A 23,701-nucleotide genomic window follows, 5' to 3' on the forward strand; every position below is an offset into this window, starting at 1 on the left:
TTCCTTCTGCTATCAAGCCCTCCTCCATAGCATGTTGTCCCTACTCCTTTATTCAGACATTCTTCTCCTACTCTGCTAATTGTCCTCTTTCACTTCACCCTTTCTTAGCCTTGGGGTCCTCTTTGCTTTAACATTCTTCCTTCTTCATTCAGCACAGACGTGTGTCCACAGAACTACTACTCTCTAGATCTAAAAAATACATACACAAGTGTTATAGCTGGAGATACCAGTTGCAGCAATAATAACAGCCATCTCCAAGACAGTGCCCTTCTGTAAAAGCCAAGGCCTGATTTCAGTTTCTGATACAAGATTCTCATACTGGAAAGGCCTGGCTAAAAACAAGAGGGAAGTACAGTCCATGCTCCCCATCTGGAATTCCTGAGCACCGTCTTCAGGCCAGTGTTCTGGTGTGCTCACAAAGCTCATCGCCCATACAAGCAGATAGATAGAGCAATCATCACTCTTACCCTGTGGGACATTAACATGCAAACCATTTTCTGGTTAGCTGAGCCGAAACACTTTTGTCAGGACTGGAAAAGTTAAATTCATCCACTGCCTTCCTAAATGGCATTCTACAGCAAGAAGTCTTCTTAAAATTATGGAAGATAGTAATTTTTCTAATCTATTGAGACCAACATTGAGCACGAGAGATGGGATGAAGGGACAAGAAAATTACATGCAGAAAAAGAGTACGTACCTTTCTGATGTCTGTTTTAGCTTGCAAGCCCCAGCCTCGTGCCAGTGTGCGGAAAATTTGCACCTCAGGATACTGCCTCTTGGAGAAGCACTGGTTTTGGCAGCGCTCCCCAGCAGGGCAGACCATGGGATGGCATTCATAGAGCAACATGCGATTGATGCATTCGGAGTCCAGGCCGCATGGGTTTTCATCTGTTGGCTTGCAGTTGCAACGCGGTATTTCGGACAGGTCTGCAGTGAAGATCTGCACCTTGCCCACCGGCCGGTTCACCTTGAACACACACACACACACACACACACACAAAGGATGTTAGCTCTTAAGAACAACATGTTATCCTGATAGTCACTCCTATACTCAGCCCCATGAGCTGACGGGCTGCAGTGTGAGTTAGTTACAGCAAGGGGCAGAAGGACACAAATACAGGCACATGTGTACTTCTGGGCACACTGTTTCAAGAGGTACATGGTGCTTAGAGGAAAGAGCTGAGGAGGATGCAGGTCCCCTCATTATCACCACCTGGTACAGTGTGCGTTCCATAATCCTGGAGGGGAAGAGCCTGCCACCAGTCCTCATCTCATCACCACTGTGCCTACTCCAGCCCACGTGGCCCAGCACACCATACCAGTCACCGACACTAAACCATTTTCTGCATCAAACAGCACCTTCTCCATTCTCAGAGTGTCAGGTCTTTCTCCTTAGTGTTTCCTTATAGCCTTGGTTTTTGAAACTGTCACTTTTAAACTGTTTTGTGCTCTCAGCTGTCATTACGAGCACTAGGCCGGCAAGCCCGTGACAGAGCACAAAAGGCCTGCTTGTGCACCACGCCACAAGCAGTCAGCTCCACATCCAACCGCAGATGTAAATGAAAGAAACACCAGACAAGGTCAGAGCTGGGAGACCCAAAAAGGAGCTCTGAGTTGAGCCAAGGAACTCTCTAAAAACCGCTCCAGAAGGCAGCAGAGCGCAGCAACAAGTGGAGAAGTGATTGCCATGTCTGTGACTGCTCCTTTGGTTTTGGTTAAAGGCAGCAAACACTGTTCCTGCAAACCGCTTTGCTTCCACAGACACACAGCTTGCACCCAGACCTCAGAAGAGATGCCATAGCTAATGACCATGGTTGTTATTATTTATATTAAAAGGGTATTTCAAAGGTTCCAAACTGCTTCCAAATTTCCCTCACATTATGGACAGAGACAGACTTAAAAATACCTATAACACTATTTCCTCCACTGAAGCTGCCTGGCCCATACTGCTGCCACAGCATTCTGTAGTGTCCTATACACCGCACTGTAACTCATGCAGGATATACCTGCCTGCCTAGAAATGGTAGCTAGAAATAAGAAGTACCAGCAATCAGTTGTTTCCTAGTTTGCCACATAAAAAATAGAAGGAACAAAGACAATGAAAAAAAGAGGAACACGGTCCCTGAGTCACTGGGATCCTGATAAGCCTGGACTCAAATCTCAAGCACTCAAATCTTGGGCCCAGCTCTCCTCTCAAGTCACCTCCATCCTTTAGGACTTTTATATGCTGCTCCAATTCTATCTCAAAATACGGCCCGGCCCTAAGCACAAAGAGTTCCCCAAAGCTCAGCAAAAGGGCTGACATTCCAACATGTACATCTGCGTTAGTATTTCTTTCAGTCACCAACTGATACAGAAAAAACAAAGTAATAACACGAGCGAAACAAGACACTGCCAAGCTCTGGTGCAGGTTACCATCATACCCACAGCTCTGCTCCACTGCACTCTGACTGTCACCTATCTCACACCACCGAGGAGGCCCACCTTACCACCAGCAACACACACTACTTGAGCATATTACGTATTAACAGAACTCTCCCAAGTCCTCAAGGTAGAGACACTTCCTTCAGACCACAGAGCTGACGTGCAACAGCCCAGAGATGTCCAGATCTGTATGAGTACAACAGAGTACTCATGTCACCAGGGTCTAGCTTCCATACAGCTCTGCACACACACAAGTCCTTTCCGTGGAGGATGACTGAAGATGTCAACAGCACCAAAGTAACCTTAAAACACAGCCAGATGCCCCAAACAACAGAATGTGTCTGTATACCTATAAATGACTGCACTGATAGCTCAAGACTTTTCTTTCATCCCTGCCCCTGTCACCTGCCCTCACCTTGATGTGTTTGTAGGGAGGAGGTTTCTTGTCATTCTTTTTGTCTTCCTGAAGCTGTCTCAATTCTTTCTGTGCCTTCAGTTCTTCAAATCTTACTGCAGCTTCCTGAAGAGCTAAGTGAGAGAACAGGGTGTGTGATGAGGAACTTCTCTTCACATGGAGCTGGGCTGCCAGAGTTCACCAGTGCCTGCAGCTCCACCAGCAGACCTCCCTGGCCACGTACTTTAGAGCCCCGGGTTCAAAGGAACGGAGTAAAGAAAAGGCCAACATAGCATGGCAGCAGGAGGAGTTACAGTAAGGGACCCGCCGGAGGGTGATGAAGCATCCGAACTGTCAGCTAGCTTTGCCCACTTTTGGGCAGAGGTGTTAGACAACCGCATTCCTAACACTCGACAATGACTATGTAAGACACAGAGAAGCCGACACAGCAGCAGCTCACTTGGATTTAGAGTGGCTATGTCATAGCTGGAGAAGCAGTCAAGATGTGCACAGCCTTCTCCTGCTTTGGGAGTCAGGCCAATAAACCTTGGGATTAAGTCCATTGGATGACAGATAAGCAGCAGGTCATTCTACAAATATGATTCCTCTTGAGCTCCAAGACAACATTTTTCTCTGTTACAAGAATGCCACTTCTTCAAATGGGAATGAAGAGAAAAAGAAAATATACCTCCCTGGATGAAGACAAGTTACCTTTCTTGTATATGCCATCCACGCCCTTTCCCATCTTGTCTTTGCTGCTGACATCACCTTCCATGTAAGGGAACACGCGGGCCTGGTGGGTCCATAGGTAATCCTTGGAGCCAAAGAACAGCACAGGGAACTCACCGATGTCATGTTTCATTTTCTGGATGTTGACAGGAATTGTCCTAGGATGGCAAATCTCAGCTGGCCACCACCTGCAACACAGGGAAGCACAAATCAAACCTCTAACTTTCTCACTTCCAACCACCTCAGAAGTGTGGTGCTGCATGGAGACGTGCGGAAGAAGTGTGTAAGGGCTACCAGCAAGACTGGTGGGGAGACAAGAGGCTACTGGAAAAGGAAAGCACACATTTTACCACCTGCTACATGCATGCAAAAAAGGCCAGAGGCTACTGCGCTGTACCCCACAGAGAGGAGCAGCTTCACAGCTCAGTCACCATGAGCACTGCATAAAGAAGGGATGAGGACAAGTCAGTTCTACCTTCACCTACCTGTAGCGCCCAACTTTCACCCAGACTACTTCCTTGTAGTGTGGCTTTTTGCCTGCCTTGCAGTCATTACAATACCAGCTTCCCTCTGGCATCTCAATGTTTAGACACTCACGGTGAAACGCAGCCGGGCACGACTCACAGCATAAAAGGCTGCCCCCTGCAAAGAAAAGGAGGATGAATTTATCAGAGTCACTGTGCAGAAGCCCTGGACTCCACACTTCTAGACAGACACAGCTGAGAAAAGTGCATGATGCTCTTCTGCAAACCCTTTGCAAAAGTTGTGCCCTACTCATGCCGCCAAAAGAACCCTTCTAAGGATCCAGAATAAGTCCTACCCTGAACTTGGACTTAACTGGAGATGGACAGGAAGGCAACTTGTTCCCTGTAGTTCTCACTTGCACACTCTGGACAGGCAAAGCTTCTGCCTGCTCTAATGACTTGTCAGGGCATTCCTTGGTGACAGGGGATCCAGAACAGATTGTCTCACCTTCTGAGCAGACAAAGCACCAGCTGACATTGACGTGCTCATGGTTGCGGCAGCCCCTCCGTGCAGTGAAGTGATTAGGGCAGATGATGCTGTTGGAGGCGAGGACCACGGACCCAGCAGCGAGGCAGAAGTCATTGGAGTGGTACGCAACCGGACATCGCACACAGCGCATCAAACGACCTAGCACCAGAATATGTTGGGAAGGCAGTGAACCTCTAAAGGAGATGGATATTTTGTTTCCTCCCAAAACCAGTCTCAAGTGAAACCTAAGCTCATAACAAACAACCACAGGTGATCTTTGGACACAGAAGTGGACATTTATTTTTTATAGACCACCCATTACATACTCACTAGATTCCTATCAAATCATATATATTATAATATTTTTATATATAAACATATTGGTAGATAATATACACACAATAGCATTATTTAGAAGTGAAAAACATCCTGCATGCTGTGCAGTAACAGTTCAAGAGTTCATAGACTGGAACTGCTTTCTATCATACACAAATAATTAGTGAATCAACTCAGACAGTAATTACAGAGAGCGATTTCCAAGTGCTTAGCTGCACGTAACGAAATCAATCCACGTAGCTCCTGAAAACATTGGCACTTGCCTCTGTACTTTATCAGATTTTACCCTGAAATTCCATAACAGAGAATTCAGAATTGCCTACAGACCTAATTTAGCCAAGGTTTCTCAAAACCTGTTTTCAGTTCCTCACAGAAGACTATGGGTAGTGAGAAGAGGTGGGAGGAAAGGGGTAAATCTGACCACAGGGAAGCAGTAGCCAGAGGAACACAATGCACATTCAGTGGGGAAGTGGTCAGCTGTGGGTTTTCTTTAGGCCTTAGTGTTGCCTTCTACACCAAACTGTGCTAAGTGGTAAAACCAGATGACTTTAACACAGACTGTAAGGATAAAAATAGAGCTGGTCTTATTGCTACTCATCTTAAGATACCAAGGATCTAAAGGCAGGCAGCTTTAGAAGCAAACATACAAGGCAATCACATAAAAGTTTTAAGTTTAATCATGTGAGATAAAGGTGGAGGTATTGGTGCAAAGAGCTCAATGATTGCCTGAGCAGCTTAGCCCAAGGGCGTCACTACTACAAGACAAGAGTTTGTATTATAGAAAGAGGAGAACTAGAACAAGACAGTATTTTTTACTACACTGCTCTCTATGCCGTTGCCCTGATAGCCAGCGCTGCTAAGAGGCACCGTCTGTGGCACCGGCACAGAGAAAATTGCATAGGACAAATGCGAGCACCCATACAGCTCCAGGCAGTTATTCAAAGACCCAGGGAGGTACATGCACGGCTGGACGCGCAGGCATACCAGCGCCTGGGCAGAAGAGAACATTTCAGTTGCCAAGTCTGACCATCAGGAGTGCTGATGAGCAGTCACCTCGCAGACGGACACCACCCCTTCCAGTCCCCTGGGAGAAGCTATTCCTAGGGAAACTACAGCAAACACTGTGGCAAGCACAGAAAATCAACTAAGGGACCAGGTAAGTGAAACAATGAAAAAGCTCCTGACTGCATCCTCTAGACCATGCCAGGTGGTTTCAGTACCTTTAGATGCAGAGATGTTTGCCGGGTTAGCAGCGTGACAAGTCATGCAGATGTGCAGGGAACATCGGAAGCCCTTGTTCTGCATGACTGTGGGTGGGTACTTCTGTATGCACGCTTCGTGGTAATACTTCCCACAGAGGGGCAGCAAGCACCGTTTCACATCTTCTCCACAGCTCTTGCACACAAAGCAGGTATGGACACCTGGAGAAAGAGCAGCAGGCGTTAAACCAGTCACACCAGGCTGTGTAGCACAGCACAGCTTCCCAGCCTGCTGTAGCTATCCCAGCACACAGAACTCTGCAGCAAGCTGCTTTTGCCTGCAGCTGCAATAAACCTCCAGACTGAAAAAGATATTATTACAGCTGTAATTTCAGGCTGGGGGAAAAGAAGAAAAAAATAAAAAATTGACAACCCTACTGAGACATTCCCACCTTTCCAGCCCACTCGACTCATCCTCCACTCTCTCCCCAACACCAGATAAGAATTTCCCCTTCTCTTTCCCACCGAATCCTGGATATTCAACCAGTCAACCCATAACAAACATCAAAGCAATAATCAGAGGACCGAGAGCTGTTTCGCAGCCCTAATGCAGCCATGTCACTCCAGCAAAGGAAGCACCAGATATGCAGGCAGCGAGCACCCTGTCCGTCTGCACTGGGCTCACAAAAGTGGCTGTACCTGTGGAACACTCATTGCAGATGAATTTGCCCTTTGGCATCTCAGAGAGCCCAAGGCACTGCAGGTGGAAAGCACCACAGCACTGCGCCTCACACAGCAACAGCTCCCCTGGCTTTTCACAGATCTGCAGAGAAAGAAGCACAGTATCAGGTCTGAGCAGCTCCCTTCCCCAACTCATCCCCCGCAGAAAAAAGCTAAGTTTCCTTGTGTCAGTAATTTCAGGTGGTTTGTGCATTGCCACAACCATTTGCCATCCAGTCACCAGCTAAAATGAACAAATCCTACGCTGGTCATGTCTCCCTAGTATTTGTGAGCTTTAGCAGAAGAGGAAAGACTCAATTCAGAGCACAAAAAGCTGCTTAATTCTACAATAAGCACCTTGAAGCTACCTGGGCTTATCTGGGGCACCAGAGTGGTCCAGAACTTAAACAAAAATACTTTACTGTGTTAAAAGTTTCAAAGAGGTTTCTCCAAGGACAGTACCTGACACACGTTTTCCTTGAGAGCTGCTCCTCCTCCACGCTCCCCCTGTATCCTTTTGGACGAAGGCACTCCATGGTCGTTCTCTGACCGCTCTTCATTAGCCTCTTTGGGGCTTGCAGCAGACCCATGAACCGACGTCTCCCCCTTTAAAAAGAAATCCAGAATCAAGACTGTCAGCAGTTCCTGTCCTGACTTGGAAATACAAAGTCAGCCATTGAGTACATAACACATTTGGCAGTTGGTTTGTGTGTGTGTGTTAACCACCCTAGAGAGAACATCTCCCCCCATCATTACACCAAAAGACTTAAAAGAAAGGAAAGAACTCTTACTGACTAGATCATTAAAAATTACACACTCAACACAATTACCTTCCTGCACATAACCCCTCTCTGAGGAAGGAGTCATGCCTAAGTAAGAAAGGCATTGCCCTGCACAAAAACAAATCAGGTAGGCTGGAATAGTCTGAAACGCCCCGCATGCCAGTGTCTTCTTGCACTGGAAATGCAAATGAAAAACTTCAAATGATCTTTATCACAGCTGTCACCCAGCAAACAAACCAGACCTTTTTCCTCCCACTTGTCTCAGCTTGTTTTAATCCATGTAAAATACAGGAACGTAGGTACTGAAGGCTTGCATTAATATGGACCATCACGCCTGGGGTGGAGAACTTTCCATCAGCATCCATCCTGTACAAGCATCACAGCACTGACTGTAACATGTTAGAGTGACTGTAGCAGCTACTGCTGAAAGAGTATCCTGCGGCGAAGGTGGGTTTCAAATAATAAACATCCAACCACAGCCTCACAGGCCAAGTCAAGGATCCCATCAAAAAGCTTCTCAAGGTGGAAGTACACCTTCTGATGTGTCTATGGGACCTTTTCAAGGACAGGAGAGCAGCATATATGCTACAGACTCTTGCTTCTACCACAAGTTGCTGATGTCCTGGAGCTGCACATGGCAGCACTGCCTCCACTTTTGTCAGGACAGGCAATGAAGAGCTAAGGAATGCCATCCCAACAGCTTCCAGCCCATTCCGGTACAGTCTAGGCAACACTTCAGTGGTATTATCAGCCTCAGGTGCCACTCCAGAGTGATTACACCTTAACAGCCATTAATGCTGCACCAAAGCGATGCCTTTGGCTAAGTGAATTGAGCAAGAACATTTAAAGGAAACTGCCATTTTTCAATATTCCCACTCACTGCAGTTAGCCAAGCGATCTCTGCACAGCTGCCAGTTCCTCCTCAGGCCACCTCATGTATCTCCAGACACAAACTGTACATGTGGAAGAGCCTGAGAGGAATTCAAACTGCTGGCAGGAGCAGCAGCCATTACCATGGTACCTTCAAGCCCGCTCGGTGCCAGGTGTCCGGCTAGTGATCATTGCATCACCTCCTCTATGGGAGAGCATCGGTCTGAGCTGTGGTGCTACTACAAGCTTGCAAGGTGAACCAAATGCCCATTGAAAGTATTATTAGTCTAGGCAAAACAACGATATAAAGATCTCTAAAAGTTTAAAGTTGGAAGAACATGGAGCTGGTATTCTGGTCAGACAGCGATACTTCTATTGCCTGTTTTTTGGTTTGTTTTCTCTCCTCCATTGCCTGAACGCAGAAGCATGCTTGTATGTGGGGACATTTGAAAGCCATGCGAGTTCTGTGGAGAAAAGATGCACAAGCGCACCGGCAGTATATTAAAACACACAATACGAAGATGAATGGTATAAATTGCCTTTATTGAGTACAAAAAAAGCAAGGTCCCAGCTACAAACTACTGCTGGTCCAACTTACCATACTGTGTACTATCAGTACTTACAGACTACCACAATCTTGCTGGAAGGCTGGCAGCGATGCAGCCTGTGGGAATACTCTAAGGAGCACATAAACTGCTGACACCCTACCACACAGCCCTGGCACAAGGAAGGGGAAGGTCTCTATGGCATTGGTACAAAGACCATGGAAGAACACAGCAGCCACCTTTGCCCCTATAGGCAATAGCATCTTTTCAAGCTAAGTGTTACAATACTTCTGCTCCTGCAGCTGTATTTCTGCTAAGAATTATTGCAGCCCTCCAGGCTAAGCACTCATTCCTGGAATGCTCCAGGAGCAGCACTGGCGACCAGTGCTCCAAGGACTGGTTACAGCTCAGGTCCTTTTATTCCTATACAGGTGCTCCCTCTTCTGCTCAGCTCATCAGTGACCTCAGGGTTGCAGGGGTCACTGTAACGAAGAACAAGAGCAGGGTTAATCAGCTACTGGTACGGGCACAAGATCAGGGATAGCTTCTGGTTACGCTGGGGCCCTGCTACTACAGACACAAAGTGAGCTCAGCCCCTCTCCTGGTCACTGAGGCCCCTGTCTGGAGGGGCAGGGTGCTGGTAAGCAAGCACCACCCATCCTCTGGGCAGTGGCACTAGCTTCCTGCTGTAGTTAAGGTTTCAAGATACTGTTCTGGAAGGGGATACACACACACCCAAGATTTGTTACACACAGAGTTACAAGGGATTTAGAACCGGTTCACCTGTCCATCCTTCTGGCCACTTTGTACCACGGCTGTTATGACTCCTTGCTTTGAAACCTGATGGCCATGTTTAATGTGCTAATGGAATGGGAGACTAAAATGCATCTAGGAGTCACATAACATTAACCAGACACTCATCTTCTGACCTGAAAGCATTTGCTGGTAGCAATGTTACCTTATCAACTGAGCCCACACCACCCAGTGTGGCACAGCATGCTCCAGCCCTGCTCTCTCAGCCTAAACCTACCCTATCTGGTCCTGCAAATAGCTGGCCAGCCCGTATGTTTTGCATCCCAGGATCTTAGCCTTACTTTTATCAATGCGCCCAGAACTGCATAGGGAAGGGAACATCCCAGCTAGGCAGGATGGGCAATGCCAGATACTTGGGCTTTGTGAAGAGGGAGAAAGAAATCTTAATTAAAGGCCATCACTCAAAATAACCTGTCAGCTGTTCCCCCTCCTTCCTCTAACCCAGCATGAGCACTGCAAAGCCACATACCTCCTACAGAGGGCAGGTGTCTCATCTCGGGTCTTCTTCCAGAGCTATCTCTGCTGTTGCATCTGGCGCATCCTCAAAAGCCTGGCCTGTTCTTTGGCACAGCCTGACCTTGGCTCATAACCTTGACAACCATTTCAACAGCATTTTCCATCCCCTTCTCTCAGTCTCTTGCTGCCCTGATGTTGTGAACTTGCACTCCTGGCTCCGCAAACAGGCAAGGACAGAGAAAGCTGCTTAGCTCAGGCCAGGCAGATAAGCATTCCTCTGCCCTCTTTTTCTCTGAAAGCAGCTGGATTCAAGTCTTCGCTGTGCTGTATCATCAGACAGTCTATTTCTTGTAGCACTGTTCAGCACAAAGCAGAGTTCCTTCCCTGCTGTGTGGAAAGTCACGTAGGGACCCGTATGGTCTGAATTCCATGTGAAAGTACAATTGCATCTCCACAGCACTCCAGTGCTCACCAATATCCACGCACCCACCTACGCCACAGTGGAACGCTCTCACCACAAAGGCTCAAGAGACACAAACATGGAGAAATAGATGCTGGCAAAAGGAGCCAAGCACTGGCATTTCTTTTGGCACGTTTACCATAACTGACTTTAGGTAACCAACACAGACTTCTAAGGCTGGAGGCAGTTAAGACTCCCTGGGCTTCCTCTGCAGTGAACAGTGGATGCAGGATTCAGAGCTACGGCCTAGCTACTTTGCTGCTCTGAATTGCCCCTCTTTTCTTCCCTATGAATGATACACAGACAATTTGCTGGCTCAGAGCTGATCCAGCCTCTTAGCAGGTGCCCAACAGCAGACAGCGTTAACTATCCTCCAGCATTGGCAAAGATATTTGTACAGGCTTCTTGAAACAGAATTCCAGATGAGCATGCTTCAGGAAGAGCACTAACACCAGTACAGAAGCCTTGCATGGCCCAGGAGTATTTCACCCCACTTTATCACCCCCATCAGAAATGCCTTTTTCAAAAAGCAGCAGCAGCATGGTGGCTGGCACTGCTCAGACAATTGTTGTGAGGTTTGTGCTCTCCTGGAAGCTGTATAACAACAACAACAAATATAACAATATATGTCTATAATTAGCTCCTGAAATACATACTGACTATCCTGACAGAACAGCCTGCTGCTGAACCTGGGCCACTGGCAGAGGCGATGGTGAGAGGCCCAGAGATGTCCCACCTCTCCCAGGAAAAGTCTTGCTTCCCCTACACTTGGTGATACCTGGCTCATTCCTAAAAGGCAAAATGTGCTTGTCAGAGACATTTGTATGGTAGCTCTGCTAGGATGCAGTAAAATGGAGTTGCCCCCATTATTTCTGCTGGATGTCAGAATGTAATCAGAGTTCCTGTGAGCAGTCACAGACAGTCCCCTGAATCCACACCAACACAGCCCTCAGCTCACCCTGGCGTGCAGGGGAAAATGGATGAAGACGCTGAAGTCCACAGCCTAGTACTTTGTACTGGTGTATAAAAGGGCAAGATTCCCACCACCAGAGAAGACCTTCTGAGGTGCAAAGCAAGATGCCAGGCAAAACCTGGTCCCATGAGGCCAGAATAGCCTCTCTCCTGGAGAATTAGCCGAGTAGCTAAAAACAGTAGTAAAAACTCGACTTAAGCAGTCATCACAAAATCACTACTAAATCAAGGGCCTTCAGCTTCAACCCCAGCTCATGCAGTTACAACAGCAGGACAAACTGCCCACTGACAGGCCAGCCAGATGACCTGGCCAAGGCTCTGCAAAGTGCCCAGGGAAATAGCAGACAGGTAATATTGAAGACAGCATATAGGAAGATCCAACAGTACCTCAGAATGTAGAGTTTCCCCCAGCCCCTCCCGATTTCTCTCCTTCTTGGAATGCACTGCAGCAGAGGTATGGCGCTGCCTCTTCCGCTTCCGTTGCTTCTCCAAGAGTTTTTCAGAAGCTGGGATGCAACATAAAGACCATTTGAGGAAAACGCAGAAATTCCCTGGCTACATGTGCCATCAGCAAGTTCTACACCCTTTCCGAGAGCTTCAGGCTGGGTCCTACTGTCTTTGAGGGTATGAGGGTGGGGGTAGTACGAGACTCCAGCCATCTGCCCCATCCTGCAGCAACACCACCGATTCACATTGGTTTAAGCTTCTTTTGCTGCTGAACAACAAATCTCATGCACTTTCCCAAGACAGCCCCCCAACAGAAAAAAAGAAATTCTACCAACACAAAGCTTACATACCTAAGTGAATGCTTTAACTACCTCCTCCCCCTGCACTGCAACAAAAACTCCCCTGTGTCCATACCAACGTGCTACAAAGGCAGATGGGGAGGGAGCACAATACAACTGCACAACTGTCCGCGGGACAGGGCAGCCACCATCAAGCCTGGTTGACAGTGCGTCATCAGGCAAAAGACAGGGTACTAGTATGGGACCTGTGAGGATGAGCTCCCTTCAGGCACCCTGACAATGAATGAGAAGTGAACATCTATCCACTCATGGACATACGAACCCACTACTTCCACCTTCCACAGGGAAATCAAAGACATAATAGTACATCGTGTAAATAATCTCGGTACCTATTTCTCTTGCCACTGCCTCAGCTGAGGCAAGAACCCTCTGAGTTCAGGATACATAAGCCCTCACACAGACAAAGCCACAGGCACTGATCCAAATGTCACCAGTCTACCCTCACAGCCTGGCCTCCACTTACCTTCTCCCAGGTCCGAGAAGTGGGCTGGTGAGTAGAGCTCAGAGCTGTCACTCTCGGAAGGGCCAGTGCCCTATAAATACACAACAGAGTCAAGTCACCACGTGCAGATCAGAAGTGCACATTCCTTAGCCACTCTGAGCCTTTATGAATGACTGCACCATGTACCTTACAGTTCTGGTCACAAATTCATCAGCGATTACAGACTGTACAGGAAAATATTTGCTTTGTGTGTGTGACAGATCCACATGGAAAAGTCAGTCTCTGGGCAAGGAGGAATGCTGAGTCTGCTGTGCCTTGTGCTCACCAGCATCACCCGCTGTGTCCCCAGCTCTCTCAAAAAGGCTGCTAGGGAATAGAGACTCTCCTCTGGCTTTACGCTATTATGGAGCTTAAGACTGAAATACACTGGCCTCTGCATTACTGCAACCATGATAACTGTATTAAGACTGTGCCACAGAGAGACAAAAAAGGAAGGAGGAAAAGTGTTATCAATCAACCTTAGAAACAGAGGCAACAAGTCGCCACCTGAAATAATTTTTTACAAGCCGCTTTTTTCAAAATCATCTAAATGAATATTTAGCAGATAGTATCAAGTATTTAGTATTTTCTTCAAAAATCTGTACCACACCGTACATGTGATACAATTCAAGTCTCCATCCTGCTACAAGCAATGCACTTACGTACTATTCACCAGCTCCTTGAGAAGGTAACAAAGGAAATGCTGCTCAGAGGAAATCTGACGGAAAAAGACAAAGCCTTATGTTGAAGCTCAAGCCGCACTGCAATATAACAGCCACAGAAAGCCTCTGAGCAGAACATTTCTACTCACACCTTCCCAGCCAGCATCCAGATGACTTCTTTTCCACATAAACCATGAAGAGTGAAGACTTTACAGCCAAAATGACCCAATCCTCACTATAAGCAGGGAGGGGAACACATACGTATTCAGCAGATTTCATCATCCTAACACAGCAACCAGCACCTTTGGGAAGGGTGGATCTTTGCTCCTGGGCCACAGCCAACAAAAAAACAGGGCCCACCTCACTGTTTCTCACTCAGCAGAGTCTGCTGTCTAGGCTCATTTTCTATCTGGTTTTCAAAAGAGCAGGAAGGAAAGTACCTTCTTTGGGGGAGTCCACTCCTCCTTCTTTGGCATAAAGGCAGTGTCCAAATCATTGGATTCCAAGAGCTTTTTAGTGGGCTTCCTTTGACGCTTGCTTTCAAAGTTTCCTGCAATGAAACTCTTCAAGTCAGATAAACAGAGCTTTTCCTTTCTTTAATCAGACTAAGACCACTGAGCAAATACCAGTCACCAGTTCAAAACAATTGGCTTCACACTCTCTTCAGGATCATAAGCTCCTGAGGCAGAAATACCAATTACCTGTTTTTGTACAACTTCCACAAAAATAGACCTCAAGTCTGCCATGACCTTCATACACACCTCAATGTGTGATACAAACACCCACCCACAGAAGAGAAACTATCAAGCCAGTGCCAGCAAGTAACACAACCTGGTAGCGCAATTCCAACCATAATTTACCAAGCACTTTGATCTGGCATGAGCCAGTCCTACCACTGACAAACACACCCACTCCCACCAGCATTCAAGCTGTATGCAGTAAACAGGCTAAAGGACATGCTCCTGGTTAAGATATGCCAAACAAACTTGGCTGTAACCGGCACCATTTCCCACTCAAGGTTTTTGGGCACTCAGGAGGTAAAAATTTGCTAGACTTGCGCTGATCCACACTGATTTTGGCAACAGTATAAGCTTAAAAGGACCACAAAATTATGATGCTATGAGTGCGAGACACTCCAGAGAAACAGCCTGCTACCTATCCTACCCTGGGCACCGGCTTATTCTGCCAGCCTTGGCTACGTCCTCTGTAACACACATTTCTGCCTGCACGGCTTATTAGTCAGACACCTAAGGGAGAGAGAATATGGCATCTTTCTCACAGCAAGCCTCTGCCCGCAGTTTGGGCTCTGTGTGCTTCAGAAAGATGGGAGCTGTCTCAGGAGTGGGAAGAGCTATGCAGCCCCTGTGAACTGGACATCTGCTCCAACTGCTGCGCTCTTTACTGTTCTGTACCTCCAACCTCAGGTTCACATTCTGTTTTATCTCCTTTAATCCTTTCCAACCTTCCCTTTCCATCTGCCACCTACAAGCCCCCAGAGGCATTCCCTCTCCCCTCCAAGGGAACAGTTTAACTGCTCCCTCAGCAACCCCGCTGCCTGTTCTGCTTAATTTTTTTGACCATAGGCCCCTGAGGACAGAAAGAGCGTTCCCTCTGAGTTAGCACAGCCAAAACACCAGGGATTTAACCCTGGACATGTCTTTAGACACTACCAGAGAATGAATGTACTACAAAGTAGACCAGGACTCCATGGAAAAGGGACAAGCCCACTGGACTGCACTTGCTCCTTGCATACCCTGCCTTACTGAAAGCTAAGGGCTGGCTTCCTGCTAGTACAAGTCTCTGACAGTTTCTACAGATGCTTAGAACCTCAAAGAAAAAAAGTTTTTCCAGAGAGATTTCTATGCTACAGTTCCCTGAGCTCACTAGGAAGGCAAGGGTTACCCCAGGAGCTGTGTGGATTAGACTTTGTGTATCAACCTCAGCACAGCAATGTTCATCCAAAGGGTTTTAACAGCAGCAAGAGATCTTCAGGCTAAAGGAAAGCCAGTGGTGGCAAGCACTGGTGGCAAGGACTCGGACAAGGAGTTGTGACTTCATTAATCTGGACCAAAGGGCATTCTGTGCCAGGACCTAAAGAGGACCATCACACACACATCATAAAAGCCTAAGTGTAATCATCCAGCTCCTGGGTCATCTACCACACCCACCCTCTCTCCCTTCCCAGTAACAGTCACTAAATGAAACAAAGCAAAACCAAACCAGGACATCAAGAGCTACCAACGTTTTCACTCTGACCCCAGCAACAACTTCCGCTCGACTTCTGACACACCTGCATATAGCAGGAGAATCTCAAATCACTCACTTACCTGATTTCAGGAATCTCTCTTCTGCATCTGGAGAAGCAGCAACTTCAGAAACATCAGAGGAAGACAGCACCAGCTCTGGAAAATCTGCAGGTCCTTCTAGAAGTTGATCAGTGGGATCAGTGGAATGGGATCCCAGTTCTGAGAAGGAGCACTCTGCTTCAAGGACAGGAGGGGACTCTTTGGTTGAAGATGGAGTTGAAACCAAAGGACTTGGCTTCTGCTGGGTACCTCTGTCAGGACTACCTTGTGCAGGAAGACCTCCTCCAAATTCAGACCTTGCCACGGAATTCACCTAGCACAGCAAAACGTGTTGGTGAAAACATTCATTCTGCACAGCACTGCACCCAGCAAGAACACTCTTCCAGCTAGAGCACATTGAAAGCACACAGAGCCCCAGAGTCACAACCATGAAAAGCACATTAGCTTCCACCCACCTTTGGCAATTGCTCCTGGACCTTCTTTGATTTTTTCTTGGGTGCAAATAAGTGATCATATTCTTCTGCATATTCCAGAAGCCGTTTACTTGGCTTTCTAAGTCGTTTCCTCTCTGAATGTACTAAGAAAAAGGAAAGTAGCTTCAAGACTGTGTTTCTGAGATGATCACAAGACAAAATTTTCCTCATGATCTGTAGATAACAGTTGCTTCTGCCTTCTTTTCAAGAGGCTCCATCTGATAAGGGCCCTGACACTTCTTTCTCTTTGATACAGCCTTATCATTTTTTAACTTCCCATTTTCCACAATCCTGAAACGGCAGGTGGGATTTGTAAGAACCTAAGGGACCTCAACAAGTTTAGATAAGAAATCAAAACCCATTCGATATCTGACTGAGAGGCCCCTGGAACTACCTCTAACCTGGCAGTACTTGTACTGAATCTATTAACAACTTCGACTCACCATGCCTCCTGCCATTAACCCAAACTGCTTTGGCTGTACTGCAGAGGCATGTGAAAACGCTGATTTCCAGTGAAGTCGTCCAGTTACTGGTTTCACTAGTAACACGTAAGCCTCGCCCCTTTTCCTCCTCTCTGGCTGATTTCTGTATATACTACAAGAGCTGTGTATTCCCCATCTGCTACTGCAAGCCCATTTATTGCCTTTGCTTCCTGACAATAGATTTCACAATGAGATCAGGAAGTGAACAGCAACTGCAAGCTCTTCAGGGCTCAGATGTTTTTGTTTGCACAATGCTGCACCATTGCAAGGGAAACCTGGGTAACAGGTATTTCCTCGATACAAACCTCATTACCCATGCTATAGCGCCCCACAAAATCTTAATACATGGCAAGCTGCAAAAGAGAGCCCCGATGCTCTCTCTCATCTGTACCTAGCAAGCTGCGAAAGCCAGATGATGCTGGTTTTGCGTCTTTTTCTCACTTCCCAGAGTGCCTCCGACTTTCCCCCCTTTATTAGTTTTCAAAATTATTAATTAACATTGCCAAAAGACTTCTCCTAGTCACAAAAACATCTGTGGTCTCCTGAAAGTTTAGGAACAAACAGTAAATACTCTCTTTGCTTCTTTTCATGTGTAGGAGGTGGCTTTTTCTTCTTTAAAACGGAAACATTTTATAACAATGCATTCCAGTGCAACACTTCAGAACAGGGATGCTGGACAAGATCGCTCAACTTTATTGTGGCTTTGTGGTTTAACAAGCATGAACCATCAAACTTGGCCAAAAGAGAAGAAAGGAACAACTTTTTCAAACACAGCTATTTTCAGCCTCTATTAATGCTTTGCACAGGTGTCTGGGTGAAATACACATCCCAGCACACAACCAGTTATAGGCTGAATATCTGCAATGGGCAACTCTTTAGAGCCCCGAAGCCAAGCAGCAGAGCACAGCTCGCTGCCGGACGGACTGCCTTAACTGCTATTTTTTCCCCAAAGCAAATCCTGGACAAGAATCCCAAATGCAGTCTGACTGGCACTGGCAAATCACATGCCTGACAAAATTATATGTGAAAATGTTTCATGTCAGTAAATCCCACCAATCTCCACTTCTGCCTTATTTGCTCTAAATTGCACCACAAAGTTTGTAGCAAAAACACATCAAATGCTGCCATTCAACTATGATGAAGACTTGAAACAGTTTGAGCATGGAGGAAATCACATAGCTGTGACTGTGATCTGTTGTGGTTTCTTACGCCTGATACTCTGCCTGCTGCGGACGAGGGTTAGCCATATCTTTTCAAAGCACCAGCAAGCATAAGAAACTCCTTCTCTTTCATAAACTGCTATTATTCTAACTTCCAGCATCATCCTCTCTACTTTCTACGTAATTGGCTTTGCCTGATGTAAAAGGAAGACTGGCTCCCACAACTGGGCTTTTCACAGCGTTAGAGGTTACTCCCTACCACCAGCACTCTGGGGATGTTCCAGCAGTCCGCACAGGCTCTGGCACCTCCCTACAGCACATTTTATATTGAAAAACTTCAGGTGAGCTTCCAGGCTCACATGCTAGTTAGGGCGGGGGAATCAGATTACACTGCCCTTGCTCATCTGTCACTTTTACAAGGAAACCCAAACCCAGGCCCTCACTGCATCCCTATCAGGACAGCTCTGTATTCCTTTCCACCAATGCCACTGGGAGCCTGCTGTCTTCCTCTGCCACTTCTGTCCTCTTAACTCACTACTATTAGCAGCTCTCCTTTTCTAGCTCTCTCGGCAGACTTGCATCTTCAGCTCATACAGCAACATACAAGGACGCTTCAGTTGCAAAACCACCATGAAGCCAGGAGAGCCTGGCTGCAGCTTGGCATAAACGAGGAATATGCTCCCTCTGGCAGGCTGCAATGCTCCTGTGGCAGAGCCTCGACAGACCTACAACTTTCTAGCACTGATCTATCCAGCTGACACCAAGCACGTGGCTCTAAAGGAACACATTATGCAGATGCAAGTTTAAAAAACAAAATCCCAGGCTCGGAAGGATGTTCTCCCAAATAACAGGGGACAGGACAAGAGGGAATGGCCTCAAGCTCCGCCAGGGGAGGTTCAGGCTGGACATCAGGAAAACATTTTTCACAGAAAGGGTCATTGGGCACTGGAACAGGCTGCCTAGGGAGTCACCTTCCCTGGAGGTGTTTAAAGGATGGGTGGATGAGGTGCTGAGGGGCATGGTTTAGGGACTGATAGGAATGGTTGGACTCGATGATCCAGTAGGTCCTTTCCAACCTAGTGATTCTATGATTCTACCTTTCACTGTGCAAGAACTAATGATTTGTAACTTAAACTTTCTGGTAAAAAAGCTAAGCAAAATCCCACAATCACTCTGCCTTCTTTGTTCTCTGTGCTTACAAAGAGCCCAAACCCAACACAGCACACTTTCTTTAGCTAAGACATATACGTCTCCATGTTGTTGAACAGCCCCAGGTTCCATAACTTATGCTTTAAATGAAAAAGTACAAAATGAATACAAATACACACTCTGGCGCAAGTCCAGCTCCCTTACCTTGTGCAGAGAATTCAGACTGGGGAGCAAAGTTGTCAAGCTTTGTTTCTGAGTCCATCACACTGTTGTTTGGCTTACCACATACATTCAAACGTTTCCCAACTAAGTCTACATGATTCTTATAGTCCTGATCTGTCAGGTCTCCCTCAAGCACCTTGGAATGAGGGGAATGCCTACGTCCCAAGCACTCATTTCCCTTCCGTGAAAAGCCACGAGACTTCAGGCCAAAGGCACTCTCCAAGTTTCCTTGTTCCCTAGATCTACCGATGTGCTTATTAGATCTAGCACTGCTTTGGTTAAAACGCTGCCATCGCTTTTTGGGTGCTACGTGATTTAGATCATTAGACTCATCACCAAGAGAGCCCTCACTATTTGCCTCTGAATCCAAGTCTGGACTCTCCCCATTTTCAGCAGAAGTGCAGCTCTCAATATTTCTACCAGCTTCGGGTCTCCTTCCAACACGATCTAAATTGTCATCAGATAAACAGGCAGAGTCTTCATCAGTTGAATGTTCTGTTAAATCAACACACACTTTGCTCTCAGCATCTTCTGCCTCATTACCTAGAGGACTGGTAACTGAACCGTGAACGCGGAATGCATGTTCTCCTGAATCTCTGGATAACCGACTTAGCAACTTACTTGGCCCTCCTGGTTTTAAGTCCTTTCTGTTTGAAACTGTTTTATCTCCAAGCTTTGATGACTGCTTAGATTTTGAACAGTTGCGTTTGGGCACACAATTCGTGCCGTTTGTCCCAGAAACAGCAGCACTCGCAGGCTCCCTTTTACCAGTACCAATCCCCGTCAACTTGGTTGGAGGATTGTGTGACAAGGAGGAGTTGCTTATAGTGGAGTTTGGATTTACTGTTTCCTGGACACAATCTCCATTTTTTTCTATTTTGTATGGGGGACGTACAATAGACAAGGACTTCAGACCACTTGCAGAATTACTTCCAGACCCATCAGCTGTGCTGGTATTTCGAAGTGGGACAATATTTTGACCAGTCATCAGTTGCTGCTCTTTTGTCTTACTGTCATGCATATCCTTCAACATCATTAACAAGGTGCTGAACTTGTAGTCAGGCTCAATAGGCAAACGACCATGACCAGAGGTGGAAGAGAAAAGCAAGGGTACTGTGGCCTTTGGCGCGGCAGAGTCACCAGCATCATCGTTCATGGACCGATAGGACAGCTCCTTCAGTTCTGACAAGACGTGTTTCACCACGGCCGTTTCTATTTCAGCAGAATCCCTGGGTTTCTCATGCGTGTTGTTTAACAGTTTCTGACCATCAACTTTTCCACTTCTCTGAAGAGAATCTCTCTGAAGGCCAGAGAAACCTTTGGTATCAGAAGAGCAGCGGTTCACATCACCCTCCTCTTCTGCAAGAGAAGGCTCCAACTCAGCAACTTTTTCTTTATGTTTGCATTTTATACCCCTGATTCGGGGCAACTTCATGCTTTTCGGTTTTAAGATTGCTTGATTTGCAACGGTAGGCCAGGAGCTGTCCTTGGAAACACTTCGGGAAGTAGTGTGCTTGTTTGCTAGGGCAAGATTGTCATTTCTCATGTCTGGAGAACACTGAAGAGCCGTCAATGACATCTCGGCATCAGAGAAGCCTACTTCAAGCGCCCGATCTGCAAATGCAGCATCAAGTCTGCCGGTTACTGAACCTCCCAGAGGTTTACGATCTCTGTATGATTTCTTTCTGGCCCTTCTATTGCTCTTCTGAGAAAGATACATGGAAAGCTTAATGTTTCCACTTGACGTCATAGGAAATTCCTTCTCCATTTTATCTGAAGAATCACTAACTTCAAAAGCACTAGAGGCTCTCTCTGAACTTTGGTCCATGGCATCTACATCACTGTTCCCACCATCTGAGAGGGAAGAGGATGAATCCAATTCAGTTTGCTTTTTCTCAATACCAGCATCAGACGCAGAATAGTGTATTTGTAATTTGGAACTACACAGAATGCCCAGGGAGCTCTTCTCTCTCTCCAAAGATGCACTGGAAAACAAATCTGCTTGGAGCTTGTTCTTCAGAGCAACATTTTTACGATTCTCATAGTCTGGTTTCAAAGGTGTCTTTTCAAAACGTCTTTCTCCAAAGGAGGAAAGCAAATGGTTTTCCCTGGTGCTACTGGATCCTGTTATGCTGTTGGCAATCCTGCGAAGTTCATGAGATGCGTGTTTATCTGGTAGGTCCCCAACAATCATGTTTCTAACTATGCCTTCTGGCGTCTTTTCTCTGATTTCTCCCCTAGATGCTTCCCCTCTTGCGCCACTCTTTTTTACTCTAGTCCTTTTTCTGCTGTCGGAGCTCTTTTTCACATGTGGTTTAATGTGCAATTTTCCTTTTTCACTGTCTCGGTGTCTGGACTCAAATGCTAAAGATTTAAAACAGCCATTCAGCTGCCTGTCCCTTTCTGCTCCAGGGCCATTGGCATAGTATTCCGACTGTACTTTCTTCTCGCTGCCCAGTTCGCTGAAGTTCTGGCTGCACTTTTGATCCTCTGGCCCTCCAAGAAGAAGATCTTCTGCTTGTCCAACACTGACTTCCCATTTAGCCATAAACCTTTGAGGAACCTTAAAGTTTGAGCAGACAAAAAAGAAAAAAAAAAGGAAAAAAATTTCAGTGGGTAATCATCAAGGTAAAAGTGAGATCGAGGTGCGCAAGGCACAGAACAGAGCAACAGTGCTGCATTTTGCATCTTTAAGACAATCCCATGGATTCCCAGAGACTGTGCCTAGTGGACGCAGGAAATACTGTTCCTGGCCAAGAATCCTGCACTCCTGCTGAGCCTAATAAAAATCCTTGTACATTCCCAGAACAGCAAAAACACCCCTGCAAGTACAGGTCTCCCAGGAACCAGATGTCCTGGCATCTCAGCACATCCTGAATCTAACAGCCTGTAAAGGGGAACGTGTATGGTATACATCCCATCACAGAAATGCAAAGCAACAGCCAACAAGACTCCCCACACAAACATTTTCCTCAAAGTATTTGAACGGACAAGTTTGCTTTGCTGCTTCTTAATTCTCCCTGCACCTACTGAACTCAGGGCACAATTCAGTCTTCCCTTTTCTCAGTTCACTTTGGTACAAACATGGGATACATACACATCTAAAGCGTACTCAAATTTAAGATGCCCTTTGACAAGAAGTCTCTCAGCTTTAACTGTACCTTTAGCACAGAACAAAAAGCACTCTCCACAGTGGACAGGAACCTCTGCTAACACCCAAAACCAGCAAGAAACTTGTTTCTTATCTGTGTGTGTTATTTTTGGCTGTACAACAGCAAATCAAAAGCTTCACAACTGCTCCTAAAATAAAAACCGATTCTGAGGCAGGAGAAACAACTCCAATTTCTGACACTTTTGCTTTAAAAAAAAAAAACCAAAGCACACACACCAACAAAAATCTCATCTCAGCGGATTAAAAAGCATTACGGAGCCTGCCAGCAAAGCAGCCAAACAGTCTCAGCTTTGCATCAGATTTTGGTTTCCAGGGATGCAAACCTGGACATTTATGCAAGCAACAAACATCCGGTTCTCTCTACCGCAACCACACTGTCACCAACATTTAGATATAGGATGAGATTCCGTCATGGAGCATTTCTAGGACCAGAAAATTTACATGGGAGCATATGAGTTGTCAGTGGGATGTTGTTAGGGGGGTGAGAATTCAACGAGAAAAGTCTGAAGAGAAGATACCGAACATGTCCTTATAAAAGGAAAACCAAAAAAAGCATTACACCCAGGGACTGACATCTGCAAGAGCACATTTAATCTGATACCTTTGCTCTAACACAGGTTAAGTAATTAATTGCTAATATACCTCTTGGAAAGAGAAAACTACAAACCTGACACCATTGCCTAGTGGGACTATCTGCTCTATTACAGTAACGCAGTAGCCTCTGTACTTCTACTGAGCAATTCTGAGAAGTTAATTTCTCCTGTCACCTTCCTAAAGACGTAGACCAGACCCCTGTGTCACATTACGTTATACTGGCTACAACTGCTTGGGGCTGTTATGTTTGGAAACAGAGATGATCCGATGAGCCACAAAATTCATTCCCACAGGCTGACTGACAAAGCGTTTTCCAAGTCAAATTACAAGTCCTAACAGGTTCCTATAAAGAGAATTACCGAAGCAGGGCTAAAAACCCCACTGCTTTATCTCAGTCAGTGATCTAGCGAAGCATGCAGCTACACCTCTGCTACAGATCAGCCAAGAGAGGCTGCCAGAGAGCACAGGAAGTGATTTAGAAGCGTGCTGTAATAGACAGCA

The 23,701-nt window shown here is 46.4% G+C and overlaps 1 protein-coding gene across 4 annotated transcripts in view; it reads right to left on the minus strand.

Moving 5' to 3' along the window:
• NSD1 (nuclear receptor binding SET domain protein 1) overlaps nt 1-23,701 on the minus strand; it is a 60,504-nt gene that overhangs the window by 15,448 nt on the left and 21,355 nt on the right. For 3 of the 4 annotated variants that reach the window (XM_054079866.1, XM_054079865.1, XM_054079867.1), the window contains 14 exons: nt 19,417-21,997; nt 16,404-16,525; nt 15,970-16,261; nt 14,083-14,192; nt 12,963-13,032; nt 12,081-12,199; nt 7,258-7,401; nt 6,775-6,898; nt 6,097-6,297; nt 4,520-4,699; nt 4,033-4,189; nt 3,530-3,735; nt 2,840-2,952; nt 698-967 (listed from right to left, as the gene is read on the minus strand). In XM_054079866.1, coding sequence (XP_053935841.1) covers nt 698-967; nt 2,840-2,952; nt 3,530-3,735; nt 4,033-4,189; nt 4,520-4,699; nt 6,097-6,297; nt 6,775-6,898; nt 7,258-7,401; nt 12,081-12,199; nt 12,963-13,032; nt 14,083-14,192; nt 15,970-16,261; nt 16,404-16,525; nt 19,417-21,997 — 4,689 coding nt within the window. The remainder of the gene's footprint in view (nt 1-697; nt 968-2,839; nt 2,953-3,529; nt 3,736-4,032; nt 4,190-4,519; nt 4,700-6,096; nt 6,298-6,774; nt 6,899-7,257; nt 7,402-12,080; nt 12,200-12,962; nt 13,033-14,082; nt 14,193-15,969; nt 16,262-16,403; nt 16,526-19,416; nt 21,998-23,701) is intronic. The other variant, XM_054079864.1, reaches the window with a different exon arrangement.

The sequence above is a fragment of the Cuculus canorus genome, chromosome 14, assembly GCF_017976375.1.
Source record: "Cuculus canorus isolate bCucCan1 chromosome 14, bCucCan1.pri, whole genome shotgun sequence".
NCBI lineage: Eukaryota > Metazoa > Chordata > Aves > Cuculiformes > Cuculidae > Cuculus > Cuculus canorus.